Here is a 19,171-nt window from a genome sequence, read left to right as displayed (position 1 = left end):
CGTTCATTATGATATTAATAAATATAGTATATAGTTTCTCTTGAAAATTTATAATTTGGATAAACATGGTAATTTTTTGTTTTAAATTTTTAAGATGATATTTATTTTGAAACTATATATTTTTTTTAAGATAACACTTATTTTGAGACGAAGAAAATAATATTATACATATTTTTACTTTACCTTTCTTTGATTTTCCTTTTTCTTCAAACAAATTTTGTCTTTTCTTCTGAATTCATGCTAATTTGAATTTACATTAAAAAGTCATATTTGAATGCTCAATGGTCATGTACACATCATTTTTCCTAAGTGGTGTCGTAATTAGGATTTTAATTTTTGTTTAGAACACCTTATTTTTCAAAATGCCTTTAAACTATTTTTTAGAGTAGTATTATTTTTGTTTTAAAAAATGAATTTTGAACCTATGGATTAGTTTTGTCAGTGAATCAAGAAAAACTTTCTTGACTAACATTGCCATTTATATATATACTAGACATTGGAGCCCGTGCTAGCATGGGCCCAATATGTATCATTTTTTGTTCCAATTTATGTGACAAAGACAAAATTAAAGAGTTAATCAAACTTTAATATTAATTTAAAATAGTTTAAATTTTTAATTATTGTTAACTATGGTAAAACAATATTTATGTCTTTTAACATTCTAAATTGCTAATTATTGTTGTATGATTTGTAATATCTTTTACGCAATTTTGAAATAATAAAGGTTATTTCTTCTTTCTCAATTTATGTGTTACTAATAAAATTTCGAGATTCAATCAATTTTTTTTGTGTTTAAAATATTCTATTGTTAATTACTGTAAATTATTGTACTTTCTAAGTAATTTTCAAATAATATATATTATTTCATTTGTCCAATTTATGTGTCACCGATAAAATTTGAAGAGTTAATCAGATCTTTTACATATTTTTATATCTTTTGAATATTTAAGTAAATAATTATTGTGATTTATAATATTTTATACAATTTTTTTAAAAAAATTAAACAACAAACAAAACGAATTCATCATAGGAAAATTACCAAAGCATCCTTGAATACATCAATAATGGGTCCCACTTGTTGTTTAAAAAAATATGCATATTGGGAGGATATTTTTGTCCAAAGTGGAAATAGAATAAGTATAAAGCATTAAAGTCTTTTAAAATTTGAAATTGTTAATTCTTATTGTATGATTTGTAATACTTTTACGCCATTTTCAAATAATAGAGATCATTTCTTCTTTCTCAATTTATGTTGTACTAAAAAAAAATTGAGATTCAATCAATTTTTTTTGTCTTTGAAATATTTCTAGCTGTTAATTACTGTAATTTATAGTACTTTCTAAGAAATTTTCAAATAATATATATTATTTCATTTTTCCCAATTTATGTGTCACCGGTAAAATTTGAAGAGTCAATCAGATCTTTTATATATTTTTATATCTTTTAAATATTTAAGTAATTAATTATCGTGATTCATAATATTTTATACAATTATTTAGTATAGTAAAAATAAATTTAAAAGAAACAAACAAAACGAATTCATCATAGGAAATTACCAAAGCATCCTTCAATACATCAATAATGGGTCCGACTTTTTGTTTTTAAGAAATTGCACATTCAAAGGATATTTTTGTCCAAAGTGGAAATATTGTGTAAAAAATGTGTATTTATTGTGATTTTGAATGTTTTGTGGGGTAATAGGAAGCACACAAAGTTAAGGTGTCTTTTTGAAAATCTGGGACAACTTGAAGTATCACTTAATATTTTTTCTCAAAATCTAATTTACTTTCGTAAACTATGTGTCAGATCAAAATCAGATTAACAAATTCAAAAGGAATGAGTAATAAATAGCTCATACAATGACATATTTATTATTTAACTAAATAATAAATATGTAACTAAAAATCTTGTTAGCTTTTGGTTGAAAGCTAACAAGATAGTTACAATGATAGTTGCATTGTGGCTTATTATTTATTTATATATATATATATATATATATATATATATATATATATATATAATACATAAATGACATTGTCATGTTTTTCAATTTTGAGTGTATACAAATAAAAATTTAAATTTGTGACAAATAAACACACTCGTCCTATATAACTAATTTGCATTGTACCATGAAGAATACATATTATGCATTTATATTTATTTTACAAATATTTCCTTTTCTTATATTATTTATGTACGAATATATTTTTAAAAAATCTACAAAAATTAGCGTCGAGATGACATCACTTCACGTAATGTGTCATATGTATATATCCGATCTTCTAGCTGATAAAATGTTCTTTATAGCAAGTTTGAACATAAAATCTCTGAGTAAGAAGGAAAAAAAGTGTCGAGATGACATCGCTTCACGTAATGTGTCATGTGTATCCAATCTTCTAGCTGATAAAATGTTCATTAAAGCAAATTTGAACATAAAATCTCTAATTAAGAAGGAAAGAATACTTTTCGTTATTTTCTCAATTCCATGATAACAAGTTGATGTTTATGACTAGACTAGATAGGTGGGGTGGGGTGGAGGGGCGCAATAATATATAAAGGTTGCAGAATCTGATATGTCAAATCTTATAGTTGGTATTTTGGAAGGTAGTGGATGTTGCTGTTGGCCAGTAGAGGTAGGGCTAAAATACTTTCATTTACACATTATTAAGGGCCCGTTTGGCCATACGATATTGTATTATGATATGAAATTATGAGATAAAATTGAAGGTTTGTTTGGACATGCGATATGAAATTTTTGTGTTGTATATTTTCTCATAAACATAAAAATCCATAAGTTGTAAAACTATTAAAATAGCCCCAATTGTTTATTCAATCTTATCAAAGAAACAAAAAATTATAAAATCGCATAATAAATTATTACAAAGTTATTTGTTCTCCACTTAAGTAATTGTTTCATCTAACTTTAATTTAATAAAAAAATTTGAACATAAATTGTAGTGTACTAGCCTTTAATATAATCCTCCCACATAGTACGGACAATTTCCTCACGTTGAACTTGTATTTCTCGATCATGTGATCGAGAAGATTGTTACTTTGGGTTTGTTGGTCAATATCCTCCGCAGCTATATCTTCATGTTCATAGACCATAAATATTTCATCACTACTTGGTATTCTCGCAAATAGTTATGTAACACTGCACAAGCTATAACAATTTTCATTTGTGTATCAATACCATAATGGTTCATGCCTTGTTTCAGTATTCTAAATCTATTTTTCCAAGCTCCAAAAGTACGTTCAATCACATTGCACAGAGATGAATGCCTATAATTAAATAGTTCTTTGGCATTTTGAGGCTCTCTTTCACTCCCTCGGTAATCTTGCAAAGGATATCGTAGTCCTTTGTATGGAGCTAAAAATCCTTTTGTGTTTCGGAAACCAACATCAACAACATAATATTTATCTACCAAAAAACATTTTATAAAGAATTACTAAAAGCATATGTGACGTAAATGAGACAACTTTGTGTAAATAAATAATATTTATTCTAAGGATGTAATTTAAAGTTACCATGTGGCGGAAATGGAAATTTTGACGTTGGTTCAACAAGTGCATTCTCTAAGTATTTTACTATCATGTGCAGTACCTTCACAACCAACAACAACAAAGGTAAATCGCATATCAAAATCACAAGCACATAAGACATTTTGTGATGTTCTTCCTTTGCGATTATGATATGCTTGTTGTACGGCTTTAGGAACCTCCCCTTCTATATATGTTCCATCAATCGCAACACAATCCTACCAAATAAAAAATACATCAATATTAGTTTAGTGAACATAAAATAAATTGGAAGCATTATAGAATGCAAAGTCATAAAATAAATATTATCTCTTTAAACAAAGTTGATAGGAAATATGTAACTAAATACTAATAACTTACACATAAAATATAAATGTGCACTTATTAAGGCCATAAAATAAATTTATTAATGTGATTGAAATTTTACCTTAAACCAAGGCCAAAATCGAGTATTATGTCGAATTTTGGAATGTACACCAGTCATATTTTTTGGTTGTATAAATGTTGGTGCCATCTTGCTAATTGCCTCGCCAATTATTTTAACATGCCGGTTAATTGTTTCAAGTGAATGTTGAAAAATTTCACAATCGTGAGGTGTGAGTTAAAGTGACTATATGTTGGTGAGAATAATAAATTTTATGTCGGTGAGAATAACAAATTTTAAAAAGTAATGATGTGATTATAAATTTTATTTACATATGAAACAAATGGTTAGTAGATATAAATGTGGGGTTGTTTTAACAAAATACAGACTCATGGATCAATTATTGTATTAAAATAGCTCAAATCATGATATGGAATCACCATATAATTCCATATCATGGTTTTTGGAGAATATGGTATCACCTCTCATGATATGGAATCAACGTAAAATCGCATGTCCAAACGCTGATTTCATCTCACAATACCATATCGTGATATGGTATCGCATGGCCAAATGCCTACTTCGTCTGTCATGCCAAAAATTAAGTTGCAAAGACAAAGAGCCCAAAGTTGTTGTAGATCACTTTTTCTTTTTGATTTCACACTTTTGATGTTTGATATCAATTTGTTAATTTGGATCACATTATTTGTTTGATGAAGTTTAAGAATAAAAAAGAATATTTGTTCACTCGATCAATAATATCGAGTTGAATATGATGTATCAAGGAATTTGTTTATTTTATCGGTGGAATTAATTTGGTGCACAATATAATGCTTAATAAAGGAAAAACATTTGATATTATAGTTATGCTTTTAGTTCTAATTTATGTGAAATTATTTGTTTGACGAAGTTTAAGAATGAAAAAGAATATTTGTTTGCTCGATTAGTAATATCGAGTTGAGTATGATGTATCAAGGAATTTGTTTCATTTTATCGGTGGAATTAAAAAGGTCCGGCGAATCAACTTGAATTACAAATGTGGTTCTGATTTGTATATATTAACTACATCTTTTAGGCCTAAGTCATTATTCTTTACCTTAAGACCAATTTGACTATTGGATAGTGAAAATAATAAGTGTTCCGATGCTATTTCATGTAATAGAATCACCTTTGATTGAATTATTGTGCGAAAACACTAGTGCGAGACAATCTACGACTCATTTATGTAGTTTACACACTTTTGTACTTTTGAAACTTGCAGTAGGAAATAAGTCATAAATAATTGTGTGTAAACGACATTCTAGAAGCAAAGTTTCCCGATTGCCTAATGATATCAATGAGTAATTGAGTAGTGTTTTCACTGAAACACTATTTCTTCCTCTTTGATATCATCAAAGGATGTATATATCCTTTGATGATATCAAGTAGTAATCGCGAATTAGTACTTAAAAACATGAGGTGTGAAAGTAAGGAGTAGTCACTTGTAAATAGTTTCTCATTTTGGGGTACAAGTGTTCTTTCCCCAAATATTTTGTCAAATGGTCCGTGAAGGCTATTACGATCATTAAACGATATACATTCCGCCAGCCCGAATTCAACAGTCCGGCCCAAATCAAGCCACAATTTTAAGGGCCCAATCCCTTCTATAGCCTTATATGGGCCAAATCATTCATTTAGTTTTTGTGCATTCTGATAGGTAAAATATCAATTATATACTCTTATCTGAATTTCCATTTGAACATGATAGTTACTTTCTGCGTTTCTATTTATGTGTCACAATTTTAAAATTTCATGTCCCTTAAGAAATTAGATAAATTTATCATTATATCCTTATTTAGGGCCCGTTTCATATTAGGATTTCATATCGCATGATCAAACGGACCCTTAAAGAATATTGGATTCCATCTCGTGATATGAAATTGCGTATCCAAACGCATGCCATCTCATAATTTCATATCGTGATATGATTTTGCATGACCAAACACCTACTTAATAGTCTTTTGGAGTCATTCTGACTGGTAAGTACATGAGAAAATCCACCATTTCAATGGAGTACTCCTTCACATCAAAATTCACAATCTAATGTGTTAATGGGTCCCCACTCCCCCTCCCCCACTCCCCACAATGTCATACAAGGTGTCTGTCTCTCTTTAACTCCACATTTCAATTTTAGGAGAGTGGCAGCTGAGGAGTGGGTAGTTAGCTCAGCTAATAGTACACCACCCTATTATTTTTTCAAGAAATTTTTTCATTGTACCTTGTTAGATAGCCAACATTCTTTCACAATTCTTCTTTTGGGGTATACTATAATTCCAAAATTTTCAACCTAATTTCAAGATTTTCCCTTTACTCAAACCCCATTATCATAAAGTTTCAATTTTTATCAAGAAAATGAGACCAGCTTCAGTATTTGGTGGTGTGTTCCTTGTGTTGGCAGTGTATTGTGGGTTGGACCCTTTTAAGCATAGTGCAATTTCTGAGTTCCCAAATTTTGAGTCTTTTAAGGTTGAGATGCCAGCTTGGTCTGAAATCCCAGTTGAAAAAGATTCTCAGAATTTGCTTCAGAAATCTGAAATTAAGTTCTTGGATCAAATTCAGGGGCCAGAAAGTATTGCTTTTGATCCTCAGGGTAGAGGACCTTATACAGGGATAGCTGATGGAAGAGTTGTGTTTTGGGATGGTGAGAAATGGAATGATTTTGCTTATACCTCAGCTAATAGGTGAGTTGTTTTTCCCCTTTCCCTCTTTGGGTTATGGTTGTTGGTTCAAATTTCTTGTTTGTTGTGATTATGCCTATTTATTATGTTTTCGAGCCGTAGAAATAGCCTCTTGCAGAAATGTAGTGCAAGGCTGCCTACAATAGACCCTTATGGTTTGGCCCTTCCTTGAACCCTACACATAGCGGGGAGCTTTAGTGCACCGGACTTCCCTATTTGGTTGTGTTGTGTTCTCATTATAATGATCTTGTGAAAGAAAAAAAAAGAGGTGTAGTCAAAGGTGGCTTAAGCCCTGAATTGAGGTGCAAAATATGTTGAGCTCTTCAACTTGCTTATCGCGCGATTCAATGTTGTTATAATGCTAAATGTTATTAAGGCCATCTCTAATATTTAAAATGTTATTATTCAAGATTGATGGACTACTAGAACAGTTGGAAACACGTGCTAATCGTGGCAGCAATACTATGCTAGCTCTAATCATGTGGTTCAATTGCTTAAACCTGTCTGACCAGTGTAGAATTCAATCATCACCTTCGGGAAATTGCATTACTGGTTAATGTTCATACCTATTCCTACCTGATTAATAGACTTAAAAAGTTCAATGTGGACCATGATGTCGGTTCTTATGCATTGTTGAGAACGGGGTTAAAGAAGGTACAAGATTGAATCACATTTCAACAATTGCCTTCACTCTACTAAAATTCACTGTTCTGCTTTAGGAAGACAAGCGACACTGTCACATAAACATGTTTCCTTCTTTATTGTTAAGTCCTTTAGGACTGTTGTGGTCTTGTGGAGTATCATAATCAATAAGAATGTTAAAAGGTTAAAGATGATGACGTCCTGCTTGCAGCACTTATTTTGTTTTTCATTACTTTACTTTTAAACCGGCTATTGTTTCATTATTACTTATAGTTATAATTAGACGATAAATTTCCTTAACCTGAAATGTTTGCTATCTTTTTTTATTAAATACTATTATTCATGTAAAAGTATAACATTTCTGCTCCACGATCAAGGCCTTACGGTCCAAATTTCATCTTGCTATGCATATTGTCAGAAATTTTCTTTAATTGTGATGTATAAACTAGATTACATGTTTTTCAGACTGCTTTCCCCCTATATGATTTAGATTTCAAGTGTATTTTCTGTTTTCTGAATTTTCAGGTCAGGCTTGTGTGATCCAAAACCGTCACCGTTGAGCTATACGAAGTACGAGCACATCTGTGGTAGGCCTTTGGGGTTACGGTTTGACAAAAGAACAGGTGACTTATATATTGCAGATGCATATTTGGGGTTGATGAAGGTAGGCCCTGAAGGTGGATTAGCAGAATCTTTGACAACTGAGGCTGAGGGGGTACCTATAGGATTTGCAAATGACTTGGATGTTGATGATGAAGGGAATGTTTATTTTACGGATAGCAGCACAAAGTACCAACGCAGGTAGATCATGAATGTGCCATTTCTTTTAGTGCTCTAGATTTCTTAACATGTTGATTGGCATAAATTCAAGAGTGCGATTCGATCATGATGTGATCTGGAGAATGAGTTTTGTTAAACTGGTGTACTTGTAGGTTAACTACATACCATAATTTGACCCTGAACAATTGCTTTTCTATTAGCATATTGATTCGACTGCTCTCCCGTCTAGGTCATGTCCCCTGTGAATTAAAGGTGTGTTATCTTGTCTAACCACCTCTCCCAATTCTTCCTCGGTCTACCTCTACTTCTCCTTAGGCCTATCATTGCCATCCTTTTGCACTTCCTCACTGGGGCGTCTGTGCTCCTCCTCTTCATTTGCCCGAAACCATCTCAACCTCGCTTCCCGCATCTTGTCGCCACTGAGGTCACACCCACCTTGTTCATATATCCTCCTTCCTAATCTTGTCTCTCGTAGTAGGCCCACACATCCATCTAAGCATCTCATTTCCGCTACTTTCATTTGTTGGACGTGTGAGTTCTTGAATGGCTAACACTCAACCCCGTACAACAAATTGGTCTAACAACCACTTCATACTATCCTTTAAGTCTTGGTGTTACATTCTTAGTAGTGCCAAAAAATGGACGACAAAAGAAATACTTCTTATCAATCAACAAACCTTAATCCTAAACTAATTAGGTCGACTATATGGATTTTCTACAAACACAGATGTATATATTATGCTTTATTCGAGGTCATTTCATTCCAATACTAGGAATCTTGTTTTTTAAGGGAAATTAGCGGTTTTCTAAAGTTAAGAGACTCTAAAAAATCCAATTCTATTGTAAGCTTAACAATGACTAAGCCTTAATCTCCACTAGTTGTAACATCTTTATGGATTCTTTGTTTATAATATTTTGTTCTTAGCTAAGTTTGCGTCAACACTTGTGGTTCATTTGGCATGATTTCTGAATTGTCTGCATTTAGGCTCCAAAATTCTGTGTAATCTTAAAAGTTTATTGCAATTTTTACTAGATCATCTTCAATACAGAATTTATTGTGCTTCATTCGGTTAAAATTGTGCAACTCACACTGTTTCCTTTTCAGGAATTTTATACAGCTGGTTTTCTCAGCAGAAGATAGTGGGAAGGTTCTCAAATACAATCCTAGGACGAAAGAAACTACTGTTCTTATTCGCAACCTTCAATTCCCAAATGGTCTGTCACTAAGCAAGGATGGTTCCTTCTTTATATTTTGCGAAGGTTCCAAGGGCAGGTGACGTTCTTGCCTTTTGCAATCAAGATGTCTATAGTATTATGATCCAGTTATTTACCACTCTGCTTTGATATGCTTTTCCTTGAGTCAAGTGTCTATCGGAAACAACCTCTCTACCTCTCAAGGTAGGGGTAAGGTGCGTGGCACGAAATTGTATTGATAATGCAAAAAGTGGCTACAATAACTTGAAATTCAACCCTGGTTTATGCACTGTTACTATTGTCTATATATGTGCATGTGCATTACAATCTGCCTCGGAGATACAGACACAAATACTATCCACAGTATGGAACAATGATAGACGTAGAATTATTACGGAGTTTCAGCTTTTATAATACATGTTCTGAGATATCTGCATTCATTTCTCTATTTTCTTTTCTTAAAACATCTCCTTTATTCCTCACTGCTTTGAAATGCCTTTCCTTGAGCCCTGAGGGTCTATCGGAAACTACCTCTCTACCTCCCAAGATAGGGGTAGGGTGTGCGTATACTTATCTCAATCCTCCCCAAACTCTACTTGTGGAATTACACTGGTTATGTTGTTGTTGTAAAGCATCTCCTTTATGTTGAATTGCCTTAAAACCGTTAAAGTGTACATTCAATTAGATAGTTCCTATGACATTATTTCTTACTAGTATTGACAAATGAAATATTTTACTTTGTTGTAGGTTACGAAAGTACTGGCTGAAAGGTGAGAAAGTTGGTACATCAGAGGTAATAGCAATCCTCCCAGGATATCCAGACAATGTAAGAGCAAACGAAAGAAACGAGTTTTGGGTAGCAATCCACTGTCGTCGTACCATTTACAGTTACATAAACGCCATATACCCTCAACTCCGTCAATTCTTGCTGAAGCTTCCTATCTCTGCAAAGCTCCAATACCTCATCCACATTGGTGGCAGGTTCACTGCAGTCGTCGTGAAGTACAGCCCCGAGGGCAAGCTGTTGCAGATATTGGAAGATCGACAAGGGAAAGTCGTAAGAGCTGTTAGCGAGGTAGAGGAGAGGGATGGGAAGCTTTGGATGGGAAGTGTTCTGATGTCTTTCATTTCAGTTTATCAACTAGAATGAACTCTTGAGCTTTTGCTTTTGGAAAAGACTCATTTTACTTAGAGTTGTTTGTAGCATTTATTTTAAATAAAGGTTTGATAGTGGCGTACACAAAACTTGTTGTAAGCTAAGTCGTTATTTAAAGAAGTGTGGACAAATCAGAGATGAAAAATGAAACACGATTTATGCATATCGCTATAACATCAATTACCTCTCTTTTGAAAAAGACTCATTTACTTGGACTTGTTTGTAGCATCTATCTAAAATAAAGGTTCAATAGTGGCGTACCCAAAAATTGTTGCAAGTTATGTAGGCATCTAAAGAAGTGTGAACAAATTAGAGATGAAATTTGCACGTTAAAAGAGAACATGATTTAAGTATATCGCTATAACACTTCGTAACGAGTTTTAATTCTTAAAAATATATTCACAAACTCAAATATACATCTTACAAGTAACTCACAAGTAGTTCAAACAGATAATTTACAATCAACTTAATCAAGATGTCATGATTCAAAAAAAAGAGAGTCATGATTTGTGTTAAGAGTCCGGCACCAAAACAAACACCTTTTAAACCCTAAACACCAAAAGGGACGCTCTCTAAAAACACACATCAAAATGGACCAGTTTGCTCATTTATGGACGAACTATAACTATCATCTATTAACATTGTTATTTCCGTTAACTCCAAATTCATCCAAAATAATATCGCACAAACTTTAAAGAGCGAACTACAATCCTTTTAATTAACTCCTCACGTGAATCTATATCTCTTTAAAATTGAATAATATATCAATCTCTTTATACTTGTTGATTGTGTACTTACACTATAATTTTTATTTATATACCAAAAAAAAGTAGATTTAATAAAAATAACTTGTGACGACTTATCAATGTAAGACGTTTCGACACGAATTTAGATTTAATCGGGCTTTAATTCTGAACACTGAAAAAAAAAAAACTTATGAACACTTATAAAGAGAGAATTTAACAATTAGGCCAAAAGAACAACTAAAGCCATGGCCGAAGAAGACTCTGTATCCAAGTCTTTCTTAAGGAGACACTGGGAAGGATACAAGGAGTTTTGGGGTGAGAGATTCTCCTTCTTGGACAACTATTCAAGGTTCATCAAACGCGACAAGCCATTACCGTCGTGGTCTGAAGCTGATGTGGAGGAGTTCATTGCTTCTGAGCCAGTTCATGGACCAACGGTATGCATTCATTTCCAATTTGGGATAAATATCTCTTTTTTCTAATTTTTTATGTTATTTGGGTGTTTTCCCTATCTGGGTTTTCATTGATTTGGCTATTGTTTTGATCTGTATGTTTTTTATGTGCATTTACAGTTATTTGGGTGTTTTCCTATCTGGGTTTTCATTGATTTAGCTGTTGTTTTGATCTATACGTTTATATCTTTATGCCCTTTTAGCTTTGTGTGTTGATTTTGATTTGAAGTCGATGAGTTTATTGCTTTCTGACCCAGTTTATGGACTAATTGTATGCTTTCATTTCTGATTTGTTCTATCTTTTTGCTAAATAGTTTATGTGCATCTACAGTTATTTGGATGTTTCCCCTATTTGGGTTTTCATTTATTTAGCTATTATTTTCTGTCTGTATACATATTTTGAGCTTTTCTCTGTATGTGTGTTGAAGCTGATGTTGAGGAGTTCATTGATTAAGTTCAGGAAGTCCGTTCATTTCCGATTGTTTTCTCTCTTTTTTTTCTAAATTTATGTGCATTTACAGTAATTTGGGTTTTTCCGTACCTGTGTTTTCATTGATTTGGCTATATTTTTGATCCATTTGTTTCTGTTGTTATGCCCTTTTAGCTTTTAGATTGGTAGATGCTCTTTGATTTTAGATTGAGTCAATGCGTTGTGCTCGTTTCTTGGGTATATGGCAATATAGTTCTCTGTCTATATCTGTTTGCTGTTGTTTTAACATCTTTTCTTGGGGCGGGTAAATTTTTGGAGAAAATGGAGTTCTTTAGTCACTGTCCCTTTGAGCTCTTTTGTTGCTTAGCAAAATTTTAGGACAGAAACTTAGGGCTGTAATATCGTTCGACGAAGAGAACTTGCTTTAGGATGTTGTTATGCATAGAGTGCCTCCATTACTATTGGCTGCTTGTTTGATTTTGGCAACATTGGGGTCTTTGGTGTTTGATTAGACTTCCTTTAATTGCTTAAGTAACAAAAGTATTTCTTTTCATTCTCTAGAATTGCGATTTATCCATTCTGTCCACGTTTGAACTTAATATGCATTTATTGAATCTTTGAAATGCATTTTCCTATGATTAAATAACTGTATCATGATTGTTCTTGAATCGATTTGTTACGCGATGATTAACTTGGCTCTGTTGCATTCACATTTTCTGCTAAATTTACTATGTAAACTTTGCTTTCTTTTGTTCCGGTTACCTACTGGTGTAGGACAACTTTTATTGCCTGTACCATGCCATGGTGGTCAATTTTAATCCTTCATATTTCTTGGGGGATCTAAGCTATCCATATGTTTAAGACATTTGTTGGTTTTGTATCTTTTGGCTCTTGATTTCTGTGTTTTGTGATCTTTAAAGCTGATTCTTCAATAGCCTGAAATTTTAGGGAATTCTTTTTAATCAAGGAGAAAGAGTTTATTGGGAGTTAATTATTGGAGAAACCTTGTAATATATGAAGGCACTGTATAAACTATTAGTATATTTTGGGGTTGTGCTTCACATATCGATCCCGAGCGTAATAAATAAAATGGTTGCAGTAGGAATGGCTACATGCTTCATTCACTTTATTAAAAAATGACTTTATGCTTTATTAAAACCTTATCTTTCCTAATTGGAAAAGGCTTTCCATTGCGAACGAAAAAGGAAATGTGGAAGGCAACATGGAAAAGAGATTGAGCGACATGGAAGCAATGAGAGATATTTCCTTTCTTTTGTGTCATTCAGAAGAATGCAGGAAAGAGTGATGGAATTCTCTCTCTTTAATAGTTGAATGAATTTTTAGTTAATGATTCTTATTCAATTTCTCTTTCTTTTTATAATCAGGCAAGCAAAAATTTCTATCCTTTGTCTCACTGCACTTGTTCCAAGTACAGATGACAAGGAGAGGAGATAGAATATGATATAGCGGGGCAATTACCGTTTCTTAGAAAGACATTTCTTTTGCTCTATCAAAATAAATAAATAAAAGAAAGAATGTTTCTTGATAGCTGACACTGTATGTATGAGGATTCCCTCATATTTGTGTATCCTACCCCGTCCTGTACGAAAAGAATGACATTTATTAATCTACAACAGATGCTTACTGCTTCATCTTGTTCCTTCCACTCCAAAATTTATGTTTGGAGTTAATGGTGCAATGTCTTCATTTTTACCATCCATTTGGTTTGCTAAATTCTAGAAAGATTATTTAACTAGTCTGGTCTCTATCACTTATTTGGGCATAATGAGAGCATCTACTTGTTTTTCTCTCGGATTGTCTATTTGCCTGAGTTCACACAAGGACATGCCTAATTTTACTCGTGAATCGTGATATTGCTTTCTTAACGCTAACAAGTTGCACATGTGCTTTATTTTCCTTCTTTTTTTATCTGTCCCTAGAGCCCTGCTGATGTTGTTTCCTTTCAGTATCCCCTGTAACCATTATGTTCCTCTATTTTTTCCTTTTCGTAAGTGGAGCTCATGAGCTTTTTAATACTATTCTTTCCAGCTGAAGACTGCTAGGGAAGCAGCAAAGTTTGGTGCTGTAGGAGGTCTACTTGGAGCTGTTTCAACTGCAGGAGTTACATGGAAGTACTCAAGGAGTCTGCATGGTATGCTACGTTTTTGACAACGACTCCCCTCCCTCCATCCTCCCCTCCCCACGAAAGAAAGGTACTCATGTGTTTTTCCAATTTAAACCGCGAGAATGCTACTACAACCGAGAACCTGAAGCTCTGGGGATAGGATCTTATAATGTTGCAATGTCCACTCTTGCTTTATTAATTGGTTTCCTCTCATCTATGTCCATGATCGGATGATTCAGACTCGTGAAGATTTGACGTCCCTTATTGTTTATGCATATACATTTATACCTCATGATCAGAATTGACTGTTTACTAGCTCATTCATTAGGATTTAAAATGTTGTATTTTGATCAATTTCAGTGAGTGTCATCTTTGCTTGATTCAATGGCTTCCCAATCAACCAACAACATACCTAGTGTAGTCACAAAGTGGGGTCTGGGGAGGGTAGAGTATTCGCAGTCCTTACCCCTACCTCAGAGGTAGAGTGGCTTCCCAATCAACCATGCATGAAAATGTCTGTTGAGTTATTTTCCCGAATATAATTTGCGAATGGCAACGAGAGAAAGGGGTATAGCATATTGATCGTTTCCTAAGAACCAGGAATTTGACAAGAGCCTTGAACATTAAGTTGGTTGATTTGGTTGCTTAATGTCATTGCATTTCATAGGTACTGCATTGTCCCTTGGAGCTGGCGCCGTCTTTGGCTGGACATTCGGACAGGAAGTTGCCAATCACTGGCTGCAGCTATACAGGATGGATACAATGGCTTCACAGGTTAAGTTCATGGAATGGTGGCAGAACAAAGTTGAAGGACAATCTTAATTTTTGCTTCCTGTACGAGATTTGAAGAAACAAAAATCTGGATTTGCTTGTTATAGCGCCAAACACAAACGTTTTGTTATTGGCAATAAGAATCTGTGGACAGTGTTCAAGTTGTATCTGGTGACTTGAAATTTTTGTGCTCTAGGTAGTTTTTGACTATGAGATTTTTGATGTTTGTTTGCCTACAAAATGGCAATAATGAAATGCAATTTATGGCAGTTTTCTTTGAAGTTTAAGGTGCAAGTCATTGGTCCTTCAAATAAAAATAGTTGATTTTTACCCCCTTTCAATGGATTAATTTTTAATTTTTACTCTTTAACAATCGAACAAAAATTAAATGGTAAATGATTTCGTAGACAGCCGACTGTCATGTTTGAGAAAATAATATATACAAATTAAACTATCATAATAATGAGTAATATAAATGGAATTCAATAAAAATTGTTAGAAAGTAGAAAAGATATATTAGAAAGATGTACTCCCTCCGTCCACAATTGTTTGTCAGGGTAAGGTTATGCATACCCCTCAAGGAAAATTTAATAGAAGGTGTAATTTGACTAATATAACCCTATTATACCAAGAATATCAAAAGTATACATAATTTTTCAATTGAACTACACTATCATTAAGGGCAGAATTGGAAAAAGGTGATTAATTATTTCTTGATTGTTTAAATTGACAATTAATCTTGGATATCTATTTTTAATATACCTGCCAAATAATTGTGGACGGAGGGAGTATGTATTAAACTCAATTTTATTAAAGTTTAAGACTAAATATCAAGGTATATTCATTAGTATGATACACACATTCACTTATTGTCCGCAAAAAAATCTCAAAAGATCAACTAGATGCCGTCAGTAAAAGCTCAACTAGCAACAGACAACTAGCTGCAAACTGCAGTCAGTAAAAACTCAATTAGCAGCATAAAATATATTTAAACTACTTTTGTTTTTATAATATTATTTTTGTCTCTGAAACGTCAATAAGTATAGGATAATTTGTTCTTGCAACATTTTTTTTTTCTCTCTCTCAAACCTCATTCAAACGATAAGAAGTTAGCTGTAAGATGTATTTGAGGTGACATTCTTAAATAATATAATTTTTTAAATTAATCTCAGATAGTAATATTACTCCCTCCGTCCCTATTTACTTGTCCATATTTCCTTTTTTGGTTGTCCCTATTTAGTTGTCCATTTTGACAAATAAAGAAAGGACAACAAATTTTTCCCTATTATACCCTTATTTACACTTCTTGAAAATTGTAAAAGTGTATGTTGTTTCCCTCCAATTTATTTCACTTTAATTCAAATAAGTGGTTGTAATTTTGAAGTGAAAAGTTGTCATAAGGGTAAAATTGCAACTTCACTGTGCTAATCATTGTTGCCTTAATCTGTGTGCCATTTCTAAAGTGGACAACTAAAAAGGGACGGAGGGAGTATTATTTATAAAATTAAAAATGGATTCTAGTTAAAAAATTGTTAGTCATTTGTGTGTAATATATTACCTTAGATATTGTTGTAGAAATTTTATTTATTAATACGAAGAGTAAATTTATTTAAATCAAAGTTATAAAATATTTGAGGTAAAATATAGATAGGTTCAATTATGGTGCACTAGTTCAAGCATCTAAGTTTCTTTTTATAAATAATCCTAAGCCTTCGGACAAAAATGTTAAAATGTTGGTGAATATATCACAAATTATAATTGAAGATAAAATAAATAAAAATATTCAGACTAAGACGTTTAAATCTCAATTTTTTAAGGATATTCAAGCTCAATGTGGTATAATCTACACTAATTAGCACTATAGCTCTCGACTTGTCCCCTCCAGAATATATTCCAACATCATTATCATATAACTCAAACAACTTTGGATTAGTTGAAAAGTCTAAAATTCTACAAAAAGAACACCTTCCTTCAATATAAAATTAATTACTCTTTTTTCTATCATGAATAAGTTGAAGACTTTGAACAACTTTTTTTTTGTTTCAACTCTCTCTTTCACTATACAATTCTCAAAATATAAACACAATATAATACTTCTAATGCACTTTGTAGAAATCTCACGTAAAGTATAGAGAATCAAGGGGTGTATTGATGATTGAAGTTGTTGAGTACATGCTCCTTAGGAAAAGAGTCCTATACTAGCTACACTAGGAGTCCTACTTCAGTACAAATATATTATTTATATGAGTAGTATTACTACTATAACTAAAATACACTATCCTAGTAGACTTTAGCTCCATACACGATACATTAGCTTAGTCGTACATAAGTTAGGATTTAGTAGTCTAGTTCTAGTGTGACTCCAACTCTACAGCAGTAAACACGTCAGTCAACTTCTTTGGACACGTTCCTTTGACATGTTCCAATCATCAATTTCCTTCATCTTCAACACACTTCTCATATTTTTTTTTATCTATTACAACACAAGGAAGAAAACAACAATATGTGTATGATTTCTTCAACAAATAAATGACAAGAATGTGGATAGTTATTTGAGGTATAGCGGGACAATTAGTAGAAGATAATAAGGAGAACACGTCTTTAATTTGTGGTTACAAAAGTTACAAAGATTAATGACACCAAATATCAAGCACTTTAATATTTTAATATTAAAATGCACTAATTATCAAATACTTTCGTCATATCAAACACACTCTGATCCATCACTAGCAAAGCTATAGGGAGGCAAGAGATTCAATTGAATCTCCTTCATCAAAAAATTACACCACATAAAGAGGACAAAACAATTATTTTGATCAATTAGCTATAAATTTCAAATCAAATTTCCTTGATAGAAGGAAGACTTTAGTAGAGAGACAAAAGAAGGTTAAAAAAAATACTTTAGACACCAAATTCTAAGTTTGACATTCTAATATATTTGTGTAATTTTTTTATAATTTTTTTAAAAAAATTTCTGACTCCATTACTAATCTCCTCCGTATGAAAATAATCCATCATTTGTTTGGTGTGTAGTTTTTGTCAATGGGCTGCTAATGGTGATGGCATGAGATCCTCCTCCCCTTAAGTAAAGGTATCATGTTTGATTTCAGAATGTAGAAATTCATTGAATTGGCACTATGCACTTTACTCCTTTTCCAAGTTATTAATTATAATTAATATTTTCTTCATTTTAATTTATGTGATATCACTTGATTTAGGGAAAATACATAAAAAAAAAACCCTGAATTTAACACGAAAACTTACTTTAATACTTAAACTTTACGGGTAATTATTTACCCTCCTTAACATATTTGAAGTGAATTAATACCACCCTAAAAATATAATATCAGTCTCAAGTTGGCAAGTGTATTACACACACGCTACGTCATTAGAACCACATAAGCGCCACATCATAGCCACATTGGAAATTCTCTAAAATTTGATTTTTGATTTTTTAAATTCATTTCTTTCTTTCCTTTTCAGAATATTTAAATACTAGTTAATCTTTAGTTCTTAATTAGTTTAAGAAATATTGAATTCATTAGCAGTGATTTTTTTTCAATACTCAACGTCATTTACTGCCATGTCGATTGTCGGTGTTCTTCATTTTTTTTATTTTTATATACTAATCAAAGTCTAATTCTTAACTAATTCAAGAAAAAACACATTTATTTGTAGTGATTTTTTTTTAAAAAAAAAAACTTTCTCTATCCATTGCTTAAATCGCCATTGCCAACCATTAACATTATAGATCGGTTGACAAAACCTCATCTTCTTTTATGCCCAAGTCTTTATTTTTCAAAAAAAAAATCATAACTTTTTTTAAAAAATCAAATCTCCAAAGTAAAGAGTAAAAAAAATTATGTGGGTCTTGAATGTGNGTGTTTAACGAGAAAATGTACTTTGAATGTAGAGTTTGAAGAAGGAGAAAGAGGATGGGGTGGGGTGGGGTGGGGATAGGGTGGTGGGGAGTTTGAGGAAGAAAAGACAAGCAGGTAGATGAGGTAGGTGGAGTTTTGAGAAAGCGGCGTGGGGGGTTTGAAGAAGAGGAAGAATGGGGTGGGTGGGTTTCTTCTTTTTTTTTTCCATTATATATAAAGTGGGACCATTACTTTTTAAAAAAAATAACTTAACGCGCTTTAAAAAAAAAATCTTTTCTTTTTTTGCCACGTCATCCGTTAGGATGATATTAAATTCACGCGAAATGAGCTAAGGGGAATAAATAATTACCCGTAAAGTTTAAGTACTAAAGTA

The 19,171-nt window shown here is 32.4% G+C and overlaps 2 protein-coding genes across 2 annotated transcripts; both read left to right on the top strand.

The window, feature by feature from the left end:
* Positions 1-6,070: 6,070 nt before the first annotated feature.
* LOC125844688 (protein STRICTOSIDINE SYNTHASE-LIKE 3-like) lies at positions 6,071-10,573 on the top strand. Its single transcript, XM_049524008.1, has 4 exons — positions 6,071-6,624; positions 7,789-8,064; positions 9,149-9,316; positions 9,985-10,573. Exons 1-4 carry the CDS (start codon positions 6,296-6,298, stop codon positions 10,385-10,387), a joined length of 1,176 nt encoding a protein of 391 aa, XP_049379965.1. The 5' UTR covers positions 6,071-6,295; the 3' UTR covers positions 10,388-10,573.
* Positions 10,574-11,320: 747 nt separating this feature from the next.
* Positions 11,321-15,198, top strand: LOC125845481 (succinate dehydrogenase subunit 6, mitochondrial-like). Its single transcript, XM_049524994.1, has 3 exons — positions 11,321-11,576; positions 14,071-14,173; positions 14,814-15,198. Exons 1-3 carry the CDS (start codon positions 11,385-11,387, stop codon positions 14,966-14,968), a joined length of 450 nt encoding a protein of 149 aa, XP_049380951.1. The 5' UTR covers positions 11,321-11,384; the 3' UTR covers positions 14,969-15,198.
* Positions 15,199-19,171: the final 3,973 nt, after the last annotated feature.

Source organism: Solanum stenotomum, chromosome 11, assembly GCF_019186545.1.
Source record: "Solanum stenotomum isolate F172 chromosome 11, ASM1918654v1, whole genome shotgun sequence".
Taxonomy (NCBI): Eukaryota; Viridiplantae; Streptophyta; class Magnoliopsida; order Solanales; family Solanaceae; genus Solanum; species Solanum stenotomum.
Note: the sequence above shows the minus strand (reverse complement) of the source record. Positions and strands in the feature narration are given on the sequence as shown.